This window comes from Haliotis rufescens, unplaced genomic scaffold (genome assembly GCF_023055435.1).
Source record: "Haliotis rufescens isolate VD_foot unplaced genomic scaffold, xgHalRufe1.0.p SCAF_101, whole genome shotgun sequence".
Taxonomy (NCBI): domain Eukaryota; kingdom Metazoa; phylum Mollusca; class Gastropoda; order Lepetellida; family Haliotidae; genus Haliotis; species Haliotis rufescens.
In genome coordinates this window covers 207,544-231,924 of record NW_025963782.1, presented here as the reverse complement: position 1 = coordinate 231,924, position 24,381 = coordinate 207,544, and the positions used below count along the sequence as shown (strand labels likewise).

At 39.3% G+C, this 24,381-nt stretch overlaps 1 protein-coding gene across 1 annotated transcript in view; it reads right to left on the bottom strand.

The window, feature by feature from the left end:
- LOC124123401 overlaps positions 1–22,879 on the bottom strand; it is a 39,450-nt gene extending 16,571 nt beyond the window's left edge. The window contains exon 1 of the mRNA XM_048391908.1: positions 22,799–22,879. Coding sequence (XP_048247865.1) covers positions 22,799–22,814 — 16 coding nt within the window. The 5' untranslated portion in view covers positions 22,815–22,879. The remainder of the gene's footprint in view (positions 1–22,798) is intronic.
- Positions 22,880–24,381: the final 1,502 nt, after the last annotated feature.

The window sequence follows — 24,381 nt, the reverse complement described above, 5'->3', positions numbered from 1 at the left end:
CAAAAATGGCGAGAGGACGGCTAACAACGGCTAGAGAGTGGCTTGGGAGACTACATCTGGACTGGTGCTCCGCTCTCGGCTTGTTGTCACGATCTTTCGAACCAGAAACCAAACTTAGGCACCAGCATTTCGACTGAGACTGAAGCTTTGCGGCCGTAGTCTCATAATTTAGTGACAAATAGAGTGGGTTGACCGGCAACACAAAGTTGGAATAAAAGCTGTTAAACGAAGATCACTCTTTGTGCTTGTTTGAGGAACTACGGTAATAGGTCCAAGGCCCTCGGGTACTGACATTGTACCTCTCGCTCATTCCTTACAGTCAGAACCAAGAACGAGGGGATTACCGTTGTTCAGGTGAAGAGGTACACCAATTGTCACCTTTGATTAACAACAATTACCGGCGATTAACGTCGTTAAAAGTACCTTTGATAGAAATTCGTCTGCTCTAACTGCCTTCACCAAAATATTCCAGCCCTTAATTACCGAGGCAGCTGTGACGTAGTGACATTACATTCGCTGCGTTTGCAAGAAGATTTTTGATACATATAAAACTGATCGAAAATACAGCTGAACAATAGAAAATCCAAATAGGAGTTGTGAATAGTGACAAATTTTAATTACATCACTCTGTCAATAACTATTGATTGATTCCGTCAAACAACTGTCAAACCATTTATTGCCATGTACGTACATGTACACAGGAAGTCGGCGCTGTCGGAGGCTCCAGGTTAATAAACATCGTGGTTTTATGACGGGAGATCAGACGAACCGTGAACCAGGGGCATGTGACGTAATTACACCTAAAGGTGGTAGAACCAGGGTATTGTCTCTTGGACTGGCTAATTGACCGTACATATAATTGGTAAATATATTCGTTTTGATTATGTGTATATGTGTATTAAATTCTTTATTTTGTTGTACGCAGATGATGCGATACTTTTAGGTGAATCCCAGAAACATCTCCAAAATTCTCTTGATGTGTTCAAACAATACTGCGATGTGTGGAAACTCAATGTTAACATTGCCAAAACTAAGATTATTATATTTGGAGGAGGCGTGGGTAAAAAATCTAAATTATCTTTTCAATTTGATTCTAAACCAATTGAAATTGTAGATAATTATACGTATCTAGGTATCAGCTTTCATCGCAATAGAAGATTTAATACCGCAATAAACGATTTACTGTCTAGCTCTAAAAAGGCCATGTTTGCACTCCTGAAAAAATCAAGAAACCTCAATCTAGCACTTGATACTGTAATCCAATTGTTTGATATCTTAATACTACCTATAGCCTTGTATGGATGTGAAATATGGGGTTGTGAAAATGTTATAAACATTGAAAAATTTCACCTTAAATTTCTAAAGTTTGCTACTGGGTTGCGATCATCAACTCCTAACTTTATGGTTTACGGTGAACTTGGACGTTTTCCTGTGAACATTACAATTGCTAAAAGAATGATCTCATTTTGGTATAACTTAGAAACCATATCTTCTCCTTTCAAGTTGTCATCACGCATCCTTAAACTGTTCAAATTAGATCACACCCTCAATATTAGTAATAGTAACGTATGGATATCTCACATAAAAAGTATTTTAAACAGTTGTGGCTTGACATATGTATTTGATAATCCTGGTTGCGTTTGTAAACAGTGGCTTGTCTCTATGGTAGAAACAGTACTTAAAGATCATTTTATACAACAATGGAGGGATGATATAGATAAAAGTTCAAAAGATAATTACTATAAATTGTTCAAAGATTTACCGTCGTTTGAAAAATACCTCCTGTTACCTGATTATTTCTCTCGACCTATTATGTCATTTCGGACATCGAATCATTATTTACCTGTAGAGACAGGCCGCTGGAAAAATATACCGAGAATCAATAGAAATTGTAACCTATGTAGCTCACCGGCGATAGCCGACGAGTTTCATTATTTATTTAAATGCTCCTTTTTTGATACCATGAGATCACATTATATTCCAATTTATCTTTGTAAATGGCCGAATCTCGCAAAGCTCAAGGTTTTGTTTACCTCAAATAATTGCTTAATCGTGAAAAATATCTCCAGATTTATAAGAATTATTAATAATGCTGTCAGAAGATGAGTACAACACTATAATCTACAACTTACCAAGTGATCACTACAATTTATTGTTTATGTTATAACTTTATTTGTATTGTTCCTGTACCACCTATGGTGGTTTGTTGGAATAAAACATTGATTGATTGATTGATTGACACTCGTGTTTCATGCGCATCCCGGCTCATAAGCAGAATACAGACAAATGAGGCCCCGTGATCAGCGGAGCGTGAACAACATGGATGCCGCCTTTCGGCCGTAACAGTCAAGCTGCGATCTCGGAACTGAATCCAATTGCAAGCGGAGACAAGATTACTTCCCTTACTCAAACATGATCGTTGCTCAGAAATGTTCAAATCTATCTTCAGTAAATCATGAAATTAATGCGAGCATGACATTTATGCGAAAAATGCGATCGTCAGTCCCTCTGATTATTTTAATATGTTTCATTTCATCATGATAAAAAAGTTAGTCACTTATAAGGTTACCACGTTGAAAATGGAAACGATCGTTAACAAAAACAACAAAATGTATTCTCTCATCACTCAGCCTAACAGTGATATAACTGCAAATTAAACAATCAAGTACGCTAAAGTATTACACATGGTGGTTGGAGGACCAGGGGCACTTTGAGTTTGACGGGTGTCATCAACTGGTCAAGTAACATCACGGTTTGTATATTTACGTTGATTGGACAGTCTAGACTGGCGCCAACTAATCATCACTGGACAAAATATCATCCATTCCAAACAATCGAAAACTTGGAAATACCACCATTCCAAATGGATATATGACCATTCCAAAAATTGTCAAGGTCATATTTCCAGGCTTGGATTTGTTTGGATTTGTTTGGATATGTTTGGATACAACATGTCATAATCATATATGTTAAACGTTGTGCAACTTTTGACCTTATGTGAGATTAGTAATGACATGAAAATAAATAATTAAGAGTATTTTGGCGCTATTTACCACGAAAAGACCAAATTATGAGCAAATTTAACTATAAGAATTTCTGTCATTTAAAGTGGCTACTCTTTATATTTAATTTCATATAAAAGATAGAAGCCAAATAAATTAGTTGTTATGAATTAGATTTACCTCTGTGACATATCACGCAACTGGATATCAAAAACCAATTACAGTAATTAACCTTTACATGGACCATGTATGCAGTGATTTCTTTATACAGACAAAAGTGAAATTCAACAGTTGGCAATAGTTGACCATTTCGAAGCGTAAACAACGACCATAAGAGCGTTATTGTGATTTGCACAGTATTTGTTATGGTTGAATAGTACAACTTTCGGTGAAAATATCATCCCTGAAGCCTAACATGACCCAAACATGATTGATGTACACAAACAGTTAATGTACATATGAGGGAAATTCATTTCTCTTTAATTTTGTACTTGACCACTGAATAAGCAATTAGTATACAGTCAATCATATCAGCAACGAATGACTTTATCCAATGTTGAACGCAGAGGGTAATGTGTTTTTATTGCGTATTCCATTGGGACTATGGTCAACATTCAAGACCATTGTCCCTCGACAAATCATCAGTAGCTTGTAGCGCACACAATAACTTAGTCTGCACCTGTATGTACCTTGTTTGTGAGTGTGATTGAAATGTGTTGTGGGTGGTTCACCACTTAAAATGAGATCAAGGCGATGTTAATAACGTATGCTATCCCATGTTCTACGTTTGAAATATCAACAAAAATAACGGAGATTATCCGTACTATTGAGACCCGTGAAGATCAGATGTGAAGATTAAGGTGTCTTGCAACATCGCGTTGACTCGATCCTGCTTCAAGAATTCCAATTGCTCGAAGACGCTCATTTTCGGACAGGCGTGGCATTTCGCAATGTTGAATAATTGCGTAATTTTGTTGTTTTTCTGAGTGGTTGTCAGCACGATGCTAAACAATGCATATGGAATCCCGTTCACGCACATGTTTTCATACCCATTCTTGGGTAGGGAAATGCATGAGGCTTGCATAAAAGTCAACTTTTGCATGGAATGCATACTTTTCTGTAGCAGTTGCGATTTTGTGACTTGATTCCATACATGTACTACAATATTGAAAACCAAACTTTACTTGTTTGAAAAATACACTGATATATTGGTGTGACAGGAACTTTTGTTGTTGAGTATACTATTCACAACAATTATATTTAATTGGGACCGCCTCCGTGGTCTAGTGGTAGAGCGTTCGCCCGGAGAGCGGACGGTTCGGGGATTCCCAGCCGCGTCAAATCAAACTACGTTAAAAGATGATACTTGTTGTTACCCTGTCTGGCGCTCGGCATTATGGGTCTAAAACAAGGACTGGTCGGCTTGGAGTATATTGTGTCTGAGTGGGGTATTCATGTTAAACTGCGGCATGGTATCTCAGTGGGATAGCACTATAAAGCGACATCAGTCCGGACTAGTACAAGCAGCCACACACACACACGTACAAGCACGTCGCAATATAAGTGCAATAATATTGGACGTGCAAGCAAACCCTATTTCACCACCCCTTTTAAAGTGTCTACTTAATAGTCGTTTAACGTCCATAAAATTACCATCAAACAATTCACTTCATTGACAAGGATACGCAACTTGGTCGTTATGTGATGTCCGCAGCAAAACATTATCGAATTCCTTGTGAGGCTCCAAACGTTTCTAATCGCTGCCGTGGTCTATTGGTAGAGCTTCCGCCCGGAGAGCGGGACGGGGTCCGATCCCCGGAAGCGTCATACAAAAAGACCTTATTATAAGATAGTACTTGTTGTTACCCTGCCTTTCTCTTTGGGGCTAAAACAAAGACAGGTCGTCTCAGAGTCAGTATACTGTGTCTGAGTTGGGTATTGATGTTCAACTGTTGCATGGTATATAGGTGGGTTAGCATTATAAAATATAAGGACTTGTACGAACAGCCACACACACAAACACGCGATAATTTAACGCGACATTTAACCCTATTTCACATCACCTCACCTCAAAACTTTTCTGTCAACACTCATATGTCCTTCCAAACAGAATGCATCAGTTGTTTTACTAAGAGTCAGATTAGTCCATTTCCACATACAAGCTGATGTAACCGGAAACAAACCTTCAGCTACACAACCAAGTCTCGCAACAACCACCACCACCCTACCTCTCCCCCTCTACCCACCACCCTCCCTCAGGCTACATAACCAAGTATCGCAACAACCACCACCCCCCTACCTCTTCCCCTCTACCCACCATCCTCCCTCCAGCTACACAACCAAGTCTCGCAACAACCACCACCACCCTACCTCTCCCCCTCTACCCACCACCCTCCCTCAGGCTACATAACCAAGTATCGCAACAACCACCACCACCCTACCTCTCCCCCTCTACCCACCATCCTCCCTCCAGCTACACAACCAAGTCTCGCAACAACAACAACCACCCTACCTCTCCCCCTCTACCCCCCAACCTCGCTCCAGCTACATAACAAAGTCTCGCAACAACCACCACCACCATACCTCTCCCCCTCTACCCCCCACCCTCCCTCCAGCTACATAACCAAGTATCGCAACAACCACCACCACCCTACCTCTCCCCCTCTACCCACCATCCTCCCTCCAGCTACACAACCAAGTCTCGCAACAATCACCACCACCCTACCTCTCCCCCTCTACCCCCCACCCTCCCTCCGGCTACATAACCAAGTATCGCAACAACCACCACCACCCTACCTCTCCCCCTCTACCCACCATCCTCCCTCCAGCTACACAACCAAGTCTCGCAACAATCACCACCACCCTACCTCTCCCCCTCTACCCCCCACCCTCCCTCCGGCTACACAACCAAGTCTCGCAACAACCACCACCACCCTACCTCTCCCCCTCTACCCCCCACCCTCCCTCCAGCTACACAACCAAGTCTCGCAACAACCACCACCACCCTACCTCTCCCCCCCCCTCTACCCCCCCCCCCCCCTCCCTCCGGCTACACAACCAAGTCTCGCAACAACCACCACCACCCTACCTCTCCCCTTCTCCCCCTACCCTCCCTCCAGCTACATAACCAAATCTCGCAACCACCACCACCACCCTACCTCTACCCCCACCCTCCCTCCAGCTACACAACCAAGTCTCGCAACAACCACCACCACCCTACCTCTCCCCCGACCCTCCCTCCAGCTACACAACCAAGTGTCGCAACAACCGCCACCACCCTACCTCTCCCCCCACCTTCCCTCCAGCTACACAACCAATTCTCGCAACAACCACCACCAACCTACCTCTCCCCCCACCCTCCCTCGAGCTACACAACCAAGTCTCGCAACAACCGCCACCAACCTACCTCTCCCCCCACCCTCCCTCCAGCTACACAACCAAGTCTCGCAACAACCACCACCACCCTACCTCCCCCCCCCCCCCACCCTTCCCTCCAGCTACACAACCAAGTCTCGCAACAACCACCACCACCCTTCTCCCCCCACCCTCCATCCAGCTACACAACCAAGTCTCGCAACAATCACAACCACCCTACCTCTCCCCCACCCTCCCTCCAGTTACACAACCAAGTCTCGCAACAACCGCCACCACCCTACCTCTCCCCCCACCCTCCCTCCAGCTACACAACCAAGTCTCGCAACAACAACCACCACCCTACCTCTCCCCCTCTACCCACCACCCGCGTAGTAGCCTCTTGCATTGAATATGTGAAATACGTGAGTGATTGAATGTGTTATTTTAAACCACAACCTGCAATAGTCCAGCTATATGGCGACGATCTGTTGAAAGAAATTTGATCAGGCCAATCTAAGTGATATTTATGTTCAAATATAAGGTGTGCAGCCATCGGTCGTCGTTTACAGTGTATTAATCTACAAGACAATGAAGCGATTTTCTGTTATTCCCGGTGTATTGAAGACGCGAAATGAGATATTGTGTTGCGTACGGGTGTACTAAGCAATAGTTCCAAATGCCATTTCTTCAAATATTCAGCGAAAAGGCTGATTTAGCAAGGGTGAAATGTCCCTTTGGTCGTTTACTGGCTACGTTTCAACGGAAGTTCCATCAATATTCAGGAATATATGTGTCACAGTTGTCAAAAATTGAATTTTTAATATTTCACAATAATACACAACAAACATCCCGCTACATGAATACATGCAACAAACATACAAGACACAGGCCTCACCTCGTCACCCTGGATTTATAACACAATGGACGAGCAGGGGTGAGGCTTCCCTTTGGTCGTTTTCTGGCAACGTTTCAATGATTTGTTTCCGTTGCATTCAGTACCATCTGCGTCGCTGTTGTTAAAACATAACTCTTGACACACACGAGGTTGATGACTAACAGATCCCGAATACAACCCCACCCCTCCTTGGGAGAAAGGGGAGGTGTGATCCCTGACCTCCAAGTTTCAATGTGCCATGTCCGGACGTCGATTGATTATTCACAACTCTTACTGCGCGGTACTTCTCTCGAAACAAGGAAGGAGATTTGACAGTGTTGAAAATAAATCAGCAGATCAGATGAAACATGTCACGAATGAATAGCCTTGCTGTGGCTAAACAATTTGTAAGTTAAACATTTTCGGAAACTTTGATATGTAAACAGCAAATATAATTCAGTATAATGTCATCTTAAGCTGTTAGTTTAATCCTGCTTATCTTGTGTATACCATAAAAATAAATCAAAGTTTATTTTGAGCTGGCATGAATATCATAAAATACTTACTAGTAAGTCTATCCTCATAATTTTCTCTATTCCACCATGCCTCTGGTCCCATACAAAATATTCTTCATGAATACTGTAAATCGAGAAAATTAATGCAATGATGAGTCACCACATTAATGCGTGTGTCCACCCCTGGCCTAAAATACGTAAGGAACTTTATTAGAGTAGCCTTGTACATAGCACCCACACTGTAGACTCAGAATTCCATAAAGGAGTTCTGGCTGACGTTCGACCGAATAATATCATTTGCTATCTTCACAAACTTACCTTCCATTAGTGTATGTGAAAAGTTCATATGTTCATAGGCTTCTTCACCGAGTGTACACTGTAGTGGACGTTTTCAGTTAAGGATTAGTATTATATCTTGAAATAATTAGGATATTATTGTCATTGTTATTCCTTCAGATTATTACAAACAATGCTATCATTCTGATTTGAAATAATGACATAAATTGTTACCGCTCATCTTCCCATATAATTTAAACAAGGTTGGGTTCATGACAAACATATTTAAATATATACAACAACTATACTTACTTATACTAAATTTGATACCTTATTATTTAAAGAAAATACCTGTGAAGATCCGGGTTGGAATACGTTCCAAGCAACCCATGCTTGTCATGATCGGCGACTAACGGGATCGGGTGGTCAGACTCAGGGACTTGATACATATCCCAATCGATGCTCATGGTGTCAATCACTGCATTGTGTGGTGCAGACTCGATTATTTACAGACCACCGTTATATAGCCGGAATATTGCTGAGTGTGGCGTTCAACAACAATCAAACAAAAAATATTATTCAAAACCCTCCGACATTTAAACTACACATATTATAATCAGAGAATAGAATAGACTATATTTTATGGTCTCTGGTGTAATATAATTTTATTCGAATGCCTGTAACGGGCATTGTTTAAGAAGGAAATATTAGCGGATTTGTCCTCTTGATCAAATATGCGCTTCAGTAGTGGTTTTGTATATCTCCAGGTTGGTGTTTACAGTGTAGCTCTAATTATTTGTTGATAATTCAACAAGCAAAATAAAACAAAACTATTCTACCATGGCGAAAGGTGAGGTGAGGGTTAACGTGGCCTTCAAGATTATTGCTCTTATATGGTAACCTGCATGCTGCACGTGCATGTGTGTGTGTGTGGCTGCTTGTATAGTCCGGAGATTTTAGAGTGCCAGTCGACTGAGATACCATGCCACATCATGAATACCCCACTCAAAAACAGTGTACTCCGAGCGGACCAGTCTTTATTTTAGCCCCTTAATGCCGAGCGTCAGGCAGGGTAACAACAAGTACCAGCTTTTAACGTATTCTGGTATGACGAGGCCGGGGATCGAACCACTGACCTTCCTCTCTCCGGGCGGACCTTCTACCACTGGACCACGGAGGCTGTCGATCGCATTTCTCGCATAAATGTCATGCTCGCATTAATTTCATGATTTACTGAAGATAGATTTGAACATTCCTGAGCAACGATCATGTTTGGGTAAGGGAAGTAAATCTTGTCTCCGCTTGCAATTGGATTCAATCGGGCGAGCAGTTCCGAGATCGCAGCTTGACTGTTACGGCCAAAAGGCGGCATCCATGTTGTTCACGCTCCGCTGATCACGGGGCCTCATTTGTCTGTATTCTGCTTATGAGCCGGGATGCGCATGAAACACGAGTGTCAAAACGAATATATTTACCAATTATATGTACGGTCAATTAGCCAGTCCAAGAGACAATACCCTGGTTCTACCACCTTTAGGTGTAATTACGTCACATGCCCCTGGTTCACGGTTCGTCTGATCTCCCGTCATAAAACCACGATGTTTATTTACCTGGAGCCTCCGACAGCGCCGACTTCCTGTGTACATGTACGTACATGGCAATAAATGGTTTGACAGTTGTTTGACGGAATCAATCAATAATTATTGACAGAGTGATGTAATTAAATTTTGTCACTATTCACAACTCCTATTTGGATTTTCTATTGTTCAGCTGTATTTTCGATCAGTTTTATATGTATCAAAAATCTTCTCTAGTATCTATATACCAAACCTAAAAACATTATATAAGAACAATTGTGTTTTTAAAACGTAAGTTTTCTATTAAAACAACCATGCAAGTAAGATTTCAGCCGTAATATTACTTTAGTTACTCCACAGATTACACATCTTATATGCTGCAAACGCAGCGAATGTAATGCTACTACGTCACAGCTGCCTCGGTAATTAAGGGCTGGAATGTTTTTGTGAAGGCGGTTAGAGCAGACGAATTTCCCCTCTCGCTGTATAATGACGGTCGCGAACCATATATATATATATATGTATTTTTCGTGTTTTTGGCTTGATTTGATTGTCCTTTGTTGAAAACAAATGTTCAATTGTGAAAGAAAACCCCTTTCCCCTGAACGTTAAAAGGCAGGAGACTTTGTTTTTGTCTGAAATATCAACGTTGAAGTCGTTTATATATTCGGAAATCCATATTATGGTAATTATTTATTAAATGCATTTCCTGTTTTGTATATATGTATATATTATTATGTTAATATGGACAATGGTAAAATACATTATCACAGTTTAAGTGCTATGCACAAATGTATGTAAATCTACTTCGTGATGAATGAAGCATGGCAATAAATGTATGCATCTGATTCTTCATTTGTTCTGTATTCTTTGATGAGAATGAGTTTCGTTTATGATGATCACTCTCACAGATTTTTTGATAAAAGGATAGGACTTTAACTGGAGAATAGTTATGAAAAATATATACATAAGTATAGGCGGTCTGTGCACATGTGGTGAAACTGATACATCATTGATTTGCAAATCGGGACTTGGAAATCATAGCCTGTCATTAAATTGATTTTAAAATATATGGTTTTGACTGTAGTACGTCCTGACATAATAATATTATGTTGTAAACAACTTATCTTATCTTATGTTAAGTAAAACAATTATTGATAACTTCCTGAATTCCAATTGTTCAATGAACAGAATTATTCACAGCTCTGGCGTGAGACAACAATAAATTAGATGTTACCAAAGATTGTCCATTTTATGATCTTAGGCACATGTCGGCGCACTTACATGTGAGCCGTCTAGACGACTGTCTGTTTTGTAATTAAATGGCAGCTGCCATCCAGCCGAATACTTAATCTTGAGACCTATTAGTGTCTTGTCGAGTCTAGTGCGGGTCTCTCTCTCACCTTAGGGAGAATGCGACCTTAAGGAAAAGCCCCTCGCCAGACAGACAAGCAGTGAATGTTTGAGATAAATTTAATATTTATTATATATAGTTTAAACTCAATAAATAATTCATAGTCTTTTTATTGTTCAAATTACTAATAAAACATATTTTAACTTGTTCCTTCTAACCATATTTCCAAACAATTACAAACCATTCCAAGTCATTCCAAACATTTCCTGTGTTGGAAATATGTTTGGAAATGTTGCCAATGCAATTTTGGATTTTCTGGAAAGATCGATCCTTCCAAGCTTTGGAAAGTTTGGAATGAGCTATCTTTCCAAAGCATTCCAACGTTCATTCCAAATTGGAATGGACGCTCCTTCGTCCTGTGCATGACGGCGTCTTCAGAACAGAACAAATCTTTATCTCTCCCAGGTTTAGGCTTACGTGGATAACGGAAAACTTTGTTTAAGTGATAGCGCATTTGTAATTCAATCTAATATACTTTCCTTGATTGATTATATGGCTGCGGTCGTAGATCCGGATGTATCTAAATATGCTCAGTATATACACAGGGTTTATTGTTATACTATTAGGATTAATAGATACAATTGAGTATTTATACCCTTGATCATAATGTTAGTCACTACTTTCACATTTTGATTTGTATGATTTGTGTTATGATTAAATTGACAAAATAAGAAATCATTCCGTGTATATGTGTATTATATATTGTACCCCAATACGTAATTAAATTGTGTATAAATAAGGTTAATTAATGTAATTGATTATTTGATAAACATATTCACATTTAGTTGCGTGATATGTCACAGAGGTAAAGCTAATTCATAACAACTAATTGTCCCATTTATTTGGCTTCTATCTTTTATATGAAACAAATGCTATAACATGGGGTGATAAACTTCATTGGCAATAGACGTAGCATATAATTGTCCGCATGAACAGTCTACTCTGTTCCAGATATGTTTATTCATTTTGTCAGCATTTAAATCGTTGCATTCCTGGCTCAATGGTTCATTTGACGAAATCTTGTTCCCTGTTTGGAATTACCGTCAGATAGTTCCAGACCAATTATAAAATTTCCAGCCCTATGTGTTGCGCATAATTCCGAGATAATTCAAAGTTCATATTCTTGTACGAACACTTATCAAAATTCATTTATACCTAGTACTATTATGTACATATGTATATTAGTTCAAATTATAATAATGAGGCCCTCTTTATTCTCGAAACGGTCTTTGTTCTACGACAACCGTAAGTCGGTATGGGAAAACAAAATATTTGTTTAATTGTTCAAAGTTCATAGTCAATGTCATATGATTATAGACAAGGAAGATAAGAAATTAAATATAAAGAGTAGCCACTTTAAATGACAGAAATTCTGTTAGTTAAATTTGCTCATGATTTGGTCTTTTCGTGGTACATAGTGCCAAAATACTCTTTATTATTTACTTTCATGTCATTACTAATCTCACATAAGGTCAAAAGTTGTACAACGTTTAACATATATGATTATGACATGTTGTATCCAAATATTTCCAAACATTTCAAAACAAATCCAAACAAATCCAAACAAATCCAAGCTTGGAAATATGACCTTGCCAAATATTGGAATGGTCATATTTCCAATTGGAATGGTGGTATTTCCAAGTTTTGGATTTTTTGGAATGGATGATATTTTGTCCAGTGTTAGTTGCTTTTCAGGCCACAGACAGTGGCATGTGAAGGTCATATTTAAACATATTTACATAACATGGCAGCAAGGTAGATTATTTACAATTTCAGTGCATATATTGTGTTCAATAAAACCAAAAAACGTCGATATTTTTCACACACTTATTTTGTACTATTTAACCATCTGGAATTTTAAGACATTTGGCTTATTTTGATAACATCTAGGAAACAAAATCTCACATCTATCGCTGAAATCTACGAGTATAGTTATGTTGCTGTCAAACCCAAAATCATGGGCGCCCAGTTTTTCTAACCAAGTGCCTTATAGTGAGTTTATTCTTGGACATGTTAAAAGCTATTGATCCCACAAGATATAGCTGAAAACTGTCTCTCGGACGGAAGTGGGTGATGATGTCTTTGATAAATGTTACTGGGGAATGTTAAAGTTAGTTACTGTCATTTTCTCCAAAGTTCTAACTGTCAATCGTCTCAACAGGACCATGATTTTGGTTACATATGACTCCATGTATTTAGTTGTTAATCGGTAACAATCATTTTACAGTAGTAAACAACGTTTATAACGAACACGCTTATAACGCTTATTTTAGTCCCAACTATTTGTTGTATAAAAGTTGAATATATGCTTATAACGATCTATAGTTATTACAAACTACAATTAGTGGTCCCTTCGAGTTCGTTATAACCGTAGTACATGTTGTATACTGTACTGTGGTCCAAATATATCAGCTTTTTCATCTATTGTTTGACTGATTTGTTTACTGCTGAGGCATTCAAGCATCTGTATTATTAGAACATATACATTTCAAGTAAAGCAGAGATGCTATATGTAGTCCAACAAGTTCGAAATAATTTCTGGTAGTGCGTAACATTTAAACTCACTCGCAGACAATATATATTTCTGGAGAGAGTAGGACAATTCCCCACTCGGACAATATCCCGCACTGACATTTCTCCATGCTGAATATATACATAATTTTTATGATGATATATATTTACAATTTGATTATACAACTATAATTATATGAACATTAAAATTCATAATCACTTGTCAGTTTGACCAAATGTCACCAGCTGTAAGTTGTCACCGATACAAACTGATTCCAACAAAGTTGGATCGTCTTTGACACAGACAGACAAACATAAATTTTCTTATTTACAGATGTGTATCCTGAATCACACTTTAGGGTATTAACAGTTACTGCCCAAAACGCTCAACTGAGGATTTTACGAGTGTCTATCAAAACCTTTGAAAGCTAACTCTGTTAAATGAAATTTAAATAACTAAGTCACTTGTAGTGACCAGTTAACAACTAATTAATGATATAGTATATGGGAACTTCATTGTAAATGCACCTGTGTTTGTCTAGTTCATCCCCAACAATCGTGGTGGCCATAGTCCTGTATATCAAGGTTTTAAGTATCGAGTGAAACGAACACTGGAAATGATGTTTGCCGTATGTCCAGCCACCGCCAACACTTCATCTTATTTCTTATCACGACCAAGAACCTAGCGGTGTTTTTTTTCAATCCCACGATAGATGAAAATGGCCATAGACATCGTCTACAAACAAATCTTCTTACGCCACCTTCACTCGTCTTGACCAAATCGGATAAGTTTGTAACAAAAGTGAGTTTTTCCCTTCAGCTAATAACAAGAGATATATGCAACTTAGAGAAGGGAGATCTGTTTCTGAATTGCTATTATGTACAGGATAGATAACCCCTTTATCCTAGGTGTCATCAGGTGTCTCATGTTCAAACACATTGATAGACAGGTTGTTTTGAGATTTAAATGTAGAAATTTGAGGTAAGTAGTGATGGACTCTCTCTCGATGAGAAGTAGGGGTGGTATATTCTGATGAGCTATCACTGAAGACATTAAAAACATCGGTTGTCTGTTTTCTCGATATTGAGCACACGTGTTCTTCTATGTCTTAATTCTAATGGTAATGGAATACAGGACGACCCGGCTACAAAAAAGGACGAAATGGACAACATTGAGTTATACGAATAGAACTTCTTCAAAGTTCAAATTTGAACATCTCCCTCGTATTCGTCTTATCTACACACAATGCTATTATCGTATTGCATTTTTGAATCATCTGTTCGAGTAGCGATTCTCGTGTGGAAATATGGTTCAACAAAGTTAATTCGTCCATCTTCACCCAGTCTAGAAAATTTGACCTGAACACAGAGGCCCCATTTTACAGCTCCTTTCTCTATTGTCTCGTTTTGTAAGGAAGAGATAATACTGGTTTTAATGTCAGCTAAATATAATAATAAATCACCACCCTCTCCACCACTGGAACGTATTCAAATTCGCGTTTCTCCATTGAGAGCTTCACGTGAACTGCTTATCTGGTTGAGTCACCTCCCGACCGAGCACTGGGTCGACCCCTGCCTCTACCCCTCCCGTTTGGTTACAATGGTATGACTTTACATTTTGATAGCGCTTACTGTAACTGGAACCGGTTAAGGCACACAGAGAACAAAAACTGGGGGAGGGAAGAGAACGTTTAAAATGGGCCATGTTAAGTACTTCTCAGTGATCACATTTGTCATAATTAATAAGTGAAATATTGCACGTCCTTGCGTGGATTTGAATACATAGAGGATATTTCATGTGTCGAGCGAAGTATCGTTTCTCTCATCGAGTGACGGGGAGTGAAATATCAAGTGTTATGTTCACTGCAATGAAAATATCACTTTTCCCAACATCAGAAAGTTCAATCTTTCACACAGAAGTAAATAATACATCTTTTGAAACTGAACTGTCTTAGATAGGAGGAACATTTGAATGTCTCTACAAGGTGACGAGAAACGTGCTTTAATAAATGATCTTTTCTCATAAATTTCTTTGGACTTGTCTAAAAAGAAAATTGGTATTCAGGAGAAAGGAAACATATTTTGTGGTGACGAAATAAATTATATTTTGAACCATATGCATTTGTACACTACATTTATACTTTTACAATCTGAAAGTATATCAGTTCTGTTGTATATATGGCAAATAAGGTGTTTAAAAACACTTACCTTATCTATAAAGAAGAGTGACTTCATGTAGTACGGAAAAACAGTAAAAGCGATGGGAGATCTCAACTCTATTACTTATAGTCTTCCACATACCAGGATGGCATTTCATTCGGAACATATGTATTTAAGTTTCGACATAACTGATCATTGATTGAAAAGTTCTGAATGTGTGAAATGTCTTGCACCATGTGATGGGTTTCAGTTAAAAATAGCTCTACCACAAATATTTACATCGTATCAATGTTTCCCTCCTGTCACGATTTTTTGGCATTGTTCTTTAAGAATTTAAACTTGGAATTGTTAAAATGACATTTTCCTACTATTCAAACTCAGATCGTGATAATCTAATACAATGTGAAATTCATAATGAATTCACAGAATTACGAACTTGCGACATCAGATATATTTAGAGGAGTTGGATCTCAATGTTCAGCAGCATCATGGTGACACTGGGAGTTAGATACTGATGTAGAGATACCGTAGATGTGACAATATATCCATACACCAATAAGGTGTATGTACACATAAAGTAGAGACGTGTTAATGGAGGGGGGAGGAGCATAAGCTCTGCACCTGAGGCTGTCAACTGTCTCCTCGATAAAAGAAAGCAAATCCAGGAAATTATCGAGGAAACAGATGATTGCGGAGAGAAGAAAATTAGATAAATAGGTGACGGAACACCATAGCTCTCCGGACACCACAAAGTGAACATTGTAGGAGTGACTCAGAAGCCCTATCAAAGAGATGACTTTTTTTTAGTTATGGCATTTCTATTATTATATGTTAAAGATAAACGGCATATGGTTCGAACCTCACTTGTCACAGTATCCCTTTAGCTATATTATTGGTATTATTGTGTACAGATTAAAATAAAAAATGCAGCAAAACGGGTTTGGGTCATCCTGGCACAGTCAGGCTTGTTAGGATCATCATCAGCTCAGGGCCCTTGCCCCCTCTTTTATTATAGCAGCTTAAAATTAAAATATAGCAGAGGGGGCTCGTGTGATCCAGTCAGGTCTGTTAGGCTCATCGTGTTAATATTATTATTTACAGATGAAAAAATATAAATGCAGCACAAATCGATTGTAGCACATAACTCCTTCAGGCAACAGGCCTGGTGCACCAGTGGTAGAAAGGAGAAGCGAGGGAATGGGACGACGAACACTTGAACAAAAGAAGGAGAAGGATCTGCGTGTGGAATAAACACCGCATTCCCTCAACTATCCACCTTCACCCTACCATCCAGCACCTTACTCTAGCACTCCCTTGGAAAGTCACAGCAGCAGAGATGGAGGTACCGCCACACCATACAGCCCCAACAAACAGAGGAACACCCTGAGAGCTGCCGACATACCGAGATCGCTAAACATACAGGGTGGGAACGACAGAGGGGTGGCCACACCGATAGAAGTAGGACCTTCAACTTCAGTGAATGTTGAGAGAACCCTCTCCCCTTCTGTGCTAATGAGGGCCATTTCGCCTTCACTGTGGTGTTGAAAACTGTTTAATATGTTGCATCTGTTCTGTACGGATCAGTTCTGCATGAATTTTATAATAGTATCTTATCTATTTCATTAATTTTTAATCAATGACTCTTACCTGTTCTAACTGTATGATGATATATTTCAGAGTTTCATTTTGGTTAGACGTTTATACTTTTTAAAATCTGATAAAGATCATATTCGAATACACAACGAACGTGTAAGAGACAGATAATCGGGAAAATAGAGCTTCATGTATAAGACTATGTCGAGTGTATACGATGTCAGTGTCTCTGTAGTACCAGGAATATTTCGGCTTAGCGCTTTGGGGAGTTCTGTATTGCCTTAACCTGCTAGAATGATAATAATAGACGACATGACGCCATCCGGATTTTCCCTCCGTGGTCAAGATGCTAGCATGTATCTAAAGGAATCTACCCCTGCTACATTCCTAAGTAATTCAATTGCATTCCTAAAGAATTCAAAGGCAAAGTTATTTTAACGCATTCTTCTTATTTGGTGACATTCATGCACTTTAATCTGAGGTAGAAAACTGGAGTCTACCTGTGCAACCAATTACTGGTGAACAACACGTTCAGGAAGTGTGGGGAGGGGGCAATACGGTGGCAGCCAGAGCCATTAATAAGAATACACTAGTTTAGCATTCGAGCAGAAAATAGCCAGTGTTCACACAGACGTTCATACCAACAAACCATTACAGAAATACATCACTTAGGAAGCATGTGCCTGTGTATAAATGCATATCAAACATTTAAATTTAAACCATGCTTGTCTTTTGAAAACGGAAAGCTGTGTAAGTGTTGAACGACGTCTGGCGACCTCACTTGAATAGTATCCGGGGATTTGCGACTCCAGTGTTTTAGCATTTTCCTCGCTCACGTTTTCTTTGATGATTGAGGCGCACGTTTGTTCTGTCACCATCTCATACTTTTCTAACTACTCACTGCACGTAAATGTGCACGTTTGACTTGCAAAAAATGTGCTCATTGACATATACATGGTGTATGAACATTTTATCCATATGTTATTTAAAATTTTATTCGTTATACCTTTAGGATGGGTGATTTCCGTATATGTCTCAATTGTACAGTGTCAATTTGACGTGGGAGTATAAAAGTACACCTTGCGCAAAAAGATGCCCGCAAACACACTTCTTTCTATAATAGTTAGACAAATTGATTAAGCAACGATTTTAGTAATATATATCATAGAAAAAGATAGATACTCTTGATATAGACCCGTGGACATTCTTACACAAAATCAGCTGAAATCATCTCATGACACAGTTACACTGTTTATAAAACGACATAGAGGTAGATAGATCTGAACTTAGCTGCCTAAGTTCATAATGTAGTCTAATTGAATTTATTATGTTTTAGGGCGCAGGTGGCAGCATTCAAGTCGCATCACATTCGCCTGTATACTATCCAGGTTCAGACTGGTCACACATTGCAACCACCTGTACCTCATCTGTCGACTAGTACAAGAAGCATGGGTATCTTGGGACCTATTCCACCCTGTGATTCCAATAGGTGACTGGTGTTGATACAGTTACGATCGATAATGAGCAGTTATTCGTTGTCAGTGTTATCATTGGGTAATCTGACCATCTGGATTATCTCATCACTTGTAAAAGCTGAACACAAACTCGATGTTGTAGCCAGAGCAAAGAGTCAATAGACATTTGAAGGAATGGTAAATATTATCAAGACAGCAATCTGTACATGTGACAATATTCTAAAGTAAAGTGAAGAGGGATGCATGAAGCAACTCTCACTCAGCTTCTAATAGCCACTCAAGTGTTTATTAATTTTACCTGTGAATTGTATGTGCTTTCAAGACAATACAATACAAAACAGGTTAGACAGAGTGATTAAGCCGAGGTTTGCGTCACAATTAGCGTTATTCCGGCTGTTGGACTCTGGAAATACCCGGGAATCATGGCAAGCTACGTGTTTACGCTTTAACCACAACGCCCAGTAACAGGCTTGTAATGATTGTACAGGTCTGTGGCTTATCAAACATTTGAGGTCACGTTGACACCGACGGGAACACTGCATTGGGTACTTTGTGTCTGAATCGATTGACACATTCTAAGAGCATACCATTATCGCTAGGGTGATATCCGTATTGTCGATAGACGAATGTAGGGGTTACATTTGAATAGGATTGTATCTAATTATGTATCCACATTATTCTGCAATCAGTTATTGAATCAGTTAAAATTGAAATAATATATCGGAGGAGGTGAACTACTGATTTCATGAACATCCGTTTATGGGCAGTTACTTTGAACGCAAATACTTACATTTACAGTTATTGAGTCAATACTGACGGAACTGAAACATAGTAATTACTTCAGGAATACCATGAACATAAATACTCGAAGCATGTTCCAGTGTCCAGCATTCTGTATTTTAGGTACAGGTGTTTATCTTAAGGAATAATGATAACTACTTAGCAAGTAATCTAAATACAGTGATCTACTTTTATAACGAACACACTTATAATGAACTGACCGATATAACGAACTTATATTTTAGTCCCGACCAGTTGTTGTATATATACTGTATGTCTGCTTATAACGAACTACAGTTATTACGAACTAATATTAGTGGTCCCCTCGAGTTCGTTATTACCGTAGTTTACTGTACAGTTGGCAACGTTAAGCTACTGACTTGCTAATGTTCAAATGTTAAGCCTTTCCAAAAAGCCTTTTCAGACAAGTTTAGAATTATTTATATATTTAGTTTGTCATAGTATAGTCCAAAATACATGCAAGTGTTAAAATGAGCATTGTCTATTTCATTTAAAAGCATCTTTCAGAACGATGTCAAAAGGTTCTGCTAATTTCTTAAATAAAAGGCGAAAAAAAACATTTCCATAACCAGAAGAAATCTCTTTCAAAAGCAGAGTCCATTGTAAGACTCCGACCATGTCATAAGCATGTGTTAATGAATCACCTTAAAATAGTGATGATATCAGGTTTTCATGAAAAGGTTAGCGTACATTGTATCTTGCCCAACCGCGAGCACCCATCGCAAACAGATGCAAAGAAAAAGTAATTGTTCACCCGAAACACGGGAAAATATGGCACAACTCGAAATATGGAATTGTATCGGATATTATTTTTGTCACTGATGCGTCAAATTTGGAAATTCCTCCACAGGTCCCCACAAAACAAGCGAATATGCCGGTTAGATCTAGCGATCTATACTTGTCGCAAGACACCACCAACGGGATCGGGTGGTCAGGCTTGCTGACTTGGTTGATGTATGACATCGTATCCTAATTGCGTAGATCGATGCTCATGATGTCATTCACTTGACTGCCCGATTATTCACGGACCGTCATCATATAGCTGGAATATTGCTTCGTGCGGCGTTAAACGACATACAAACACACAGACCATAAAACTCAACTGAGGCCATGAACGTTGCAGCCTGGTTCAAACAACTTTTGAGCAAGAGTCGCATAACTCTCTTTGTAATGTTCGTTGAAAGAGCCTGCTTTCTCATACTCAAATAAATAAAAGTGACAAACACCATTTCATCTTTACCCTTCTCGTTTACATAGTGAGGTGAGGTGAGGTGAAATTGGGTTTAACGTCGCGTCCAAGATTATTGCACTTATATAGCGACGTGCATGCACGTGTGTGTGTGTGTAGCTGCTTGTACTAGTCCGGACTGATGCCGATTTATAGTGCTAGCTCACTGAGATACCATGCCGCAGTTTAACATGAATACCCCACTCAGACACAGTATACTGACTCCGAGCCGACCAGTCCTTGTTTAAGCCCCTTAATGCCGAGCGCCAGACAGGGTAACAACAAGTACCATCTTTTAACGTCTTTTGGTATGACGCGGTCGGGGATCGAACCCCGGACCTTCCGCTCTCCGGGCGGACGCTCGTTTACATAGTGGCCATGTGATACTTAGCAGGGGCGTTACTGACTTCTGTCTAAGTGTCCTCATAAAATGTCTCACTGCACTCACTGTCCATGATTTTATATGATTGTAGCTATCATTTCCTTCAAACTAACATCAATAGCAAATGTCCTTGTGCAGAAGGAAACATGTACCCAAAGAAAGAAAAAACATTTTGATTTCAGCCAATAGCAACTATATGTCAAACATGTCACTAATGACGTCAAAAGTTGATTGGTTGGTTTGTTGTTTTACGCCGCACTCAGCAATATTCCAGCTATATGACGGCGGCCTGAAAATAATCTAGTCTGGACCAAACAATCAAGTAATTAATATCATGAGCATCGATCCACGCAGTTCGGTGACATCAACCAAGTCAGCGAGCCTGACCACCCGATCCCGTTAGTCGCCTCTTACGACATTCGTAGACGTCAAAAGAAATCCTTGAAAATGACAATAAACTCCACAATCCATTGGACTTGGTGTAAGGGTTAATATACTGGGGAATAAAATCTAACAGTAAAATCTAAAGATGTGAACAGAATATGATGTCATGATAGCGAGAAACACACATGCCCAAATATAGTTTGTCAAATTCAGAGGAGAACACATAAGCAGAGCAACATATGCCTTTGGGAGGATTAAAGCACGTTTGGTTGGTTGGTTGGTTGGTTGTTTTACGCCGCACTCAGCAATATTCCAGCTATATGACGGCGGTCTGTAAATAATCGAGTCTGGACCAGACAATCCAGTGATTAATATCATGAGCATCGATCCACGCAATTGGGATCGATGACATGCACCAACAAAGTCAGCGAGCTTGACCACCCGATCCGTTAGTCGCCTTTTACGACAAGCAAAGTCGCCTTTTACGGCAAGCATGGGTTGCTGAAGACCTCTTCTACCCTGGAATCACGGATTGAGCAGAAATAGCTGAGCTATGGCCATATCAAGTTTCTGTTTTCAGTGTGGTCAAGTGAAAGGTCAAATCAATGCCAAATTTTTAAATATTGCAGAACACGAAGCATATATGTTAAGAATACATGTTCAACTTTCCATTTTGAAGGCAAGTAATGGCTGAATAGTGGTCATACATAGATTTATTAATATGATTGCCATGGCGGTCAAATTGAAATTCGGATTTGAAATGCTTGAACAAATTCACGTGTCATATATTGTGGAAACAAGCATGTGAAATTTCATCTTCAGTGACCCAATGAAGATCCATCATCACTGGACAAACGGGCCTTGACATAAGCTCAGGTTATTTTCAGTCAGGTGATTTAATAAATTGAGACTGTTCCAGCCTATTTTATGCCAACAAGTGACACAAAATTATGATATTATCAGCGGAGACTGGGTTACCTGTATCATCATTGTTTTGGATGGACCCGTTTATAATAATCAGTTCTCAGGCGGTCCTTTGTGTAAATGCAGAATACTCAGTAGGTGACTATAATAACACAATGGCGGATTCCGAAGTTTGATGTGTCATATTGTGGCAACGGCTTGTCAAACGTATCCCACAATAACCTCTCTCAGATCGTTAAATGAGACAAGTATGTATGTATCCTCTACATATCAACGCGGATTATGCTGACATCAGACTTGTCGCTTGTAATAATCACAAACTACCTACCTTCAACTCCAGACATTCAGTCGAGCGACTATACCTGAGACGAATCCTGACCACGTCTGCAATATCAGCTTATCATTGGACAAATATCTGCACTTCCTTCTACAATGGGTGTTATTACTGTGTAATGCAGGTCAAACTAAAGACACCGTGAGTCAGGAGCACATAACAGTCAGAGGAATTGTAATGAAACCTGATATTCAACATATCCTAGAAAGCCTTCAATCAGTTTAACATTTACAACAAGTCGCTTTGTTGTGTCATTGACGTGTTGTAACATCGTCCACACCTGTCGCACACAAGTTGGAAGTAGCGAGGGGGGTGGGGTGGGGGTGGGGGTGGGGGGTGTGGGGGTGGGGTGGCTTATGTATGCAGTAGTGCCCTTAAACCTACAATGGTCTTAAGTCCACAATATTCATGAGTGGGCGTGGCTTATGTATGCAGTAACGAAATAAGAATGATGTGCCCTTAAACCTACAATGGTCTTAAGTCCACAATATTCATGAGTGGGCGTGGCTTATGTATGCAGTAACGAAATAAGAATGATCTGCCCTTAAGCCTACAATGGTCTAAAGTCCACAATATTCATGAGTGGGCGTGGCTTATGTATGCAGTAGTGCCCTTAAACCTACAATGGTCTTAAGTCCACAATATTCATGAGTGGGCGTGGCTTATGTATGCAGTAACGAAATAAGAATGATGTGCCCTTAAACCTACAATGGTCTTAAGTCCACAATATTCATGAGTGGGCGTGGCTTATGTATGCAGTAAAGAAATAAGAATGATCTGCCCTTAAGCCTACAATGGTCTAAAGTCCACAATATTCATGAGTGGGCGTGGCTTATGTATGCAGTAACGAAATAAAAATGATGTGCCCTTAACCTACAATGGTATTAAGTCCACAATATTCATTAGTGGGCGTGGCTTATGTATACACGTGACTCTTATTTCGTACGCACTGCTTCTCACCTGAACCTGTAAATGCATCGTACTTCCGCCGAGTTGTGACACCACACAGCGTGCGTTGAGACTGCATTGTTTGCGGTACAGCATAACCTGAAGAAACTTTCCTTCTTTATAAATATGTAAATTGTCATTATTTTATGCAAAACTAAGAGGAAATATCTAAAAATGTTTGTAAAACGTTCGTGTATTTTGTAAGCAAGTCTGGTATTTTAAGGAATTTTATTCTCAGTATCACCTTTCACTTTGCCATTGTCATGGAAAATAATTATGGGAATTGGGCATCAAAATAGGAAATATTCCTTCTCGTTAGCAGTATGTCATAGCTCCCGTATAGAAACGTATATATTCATATCCATATCAACTACTTGTCATGTACTGCCCGTTTCCTTCAACGTTTTCTGTTGTTGTGTGTTTAGATGAATTAAATATGGACACAATAACTTTCTCAAAAAATATCCAGTACAACATTAAATTCAAAATTTCAAATTCTAATCCAGGCTAGTAATGCTCATATTCATAACATTAGTTATGGTTAAATGTCAGTGGTTTAAATTTTCCTTCCCCATCAGATTGTTTGAACGAGGAAGAGAAAGTTACGTGTCACCCACACACAAGATGAT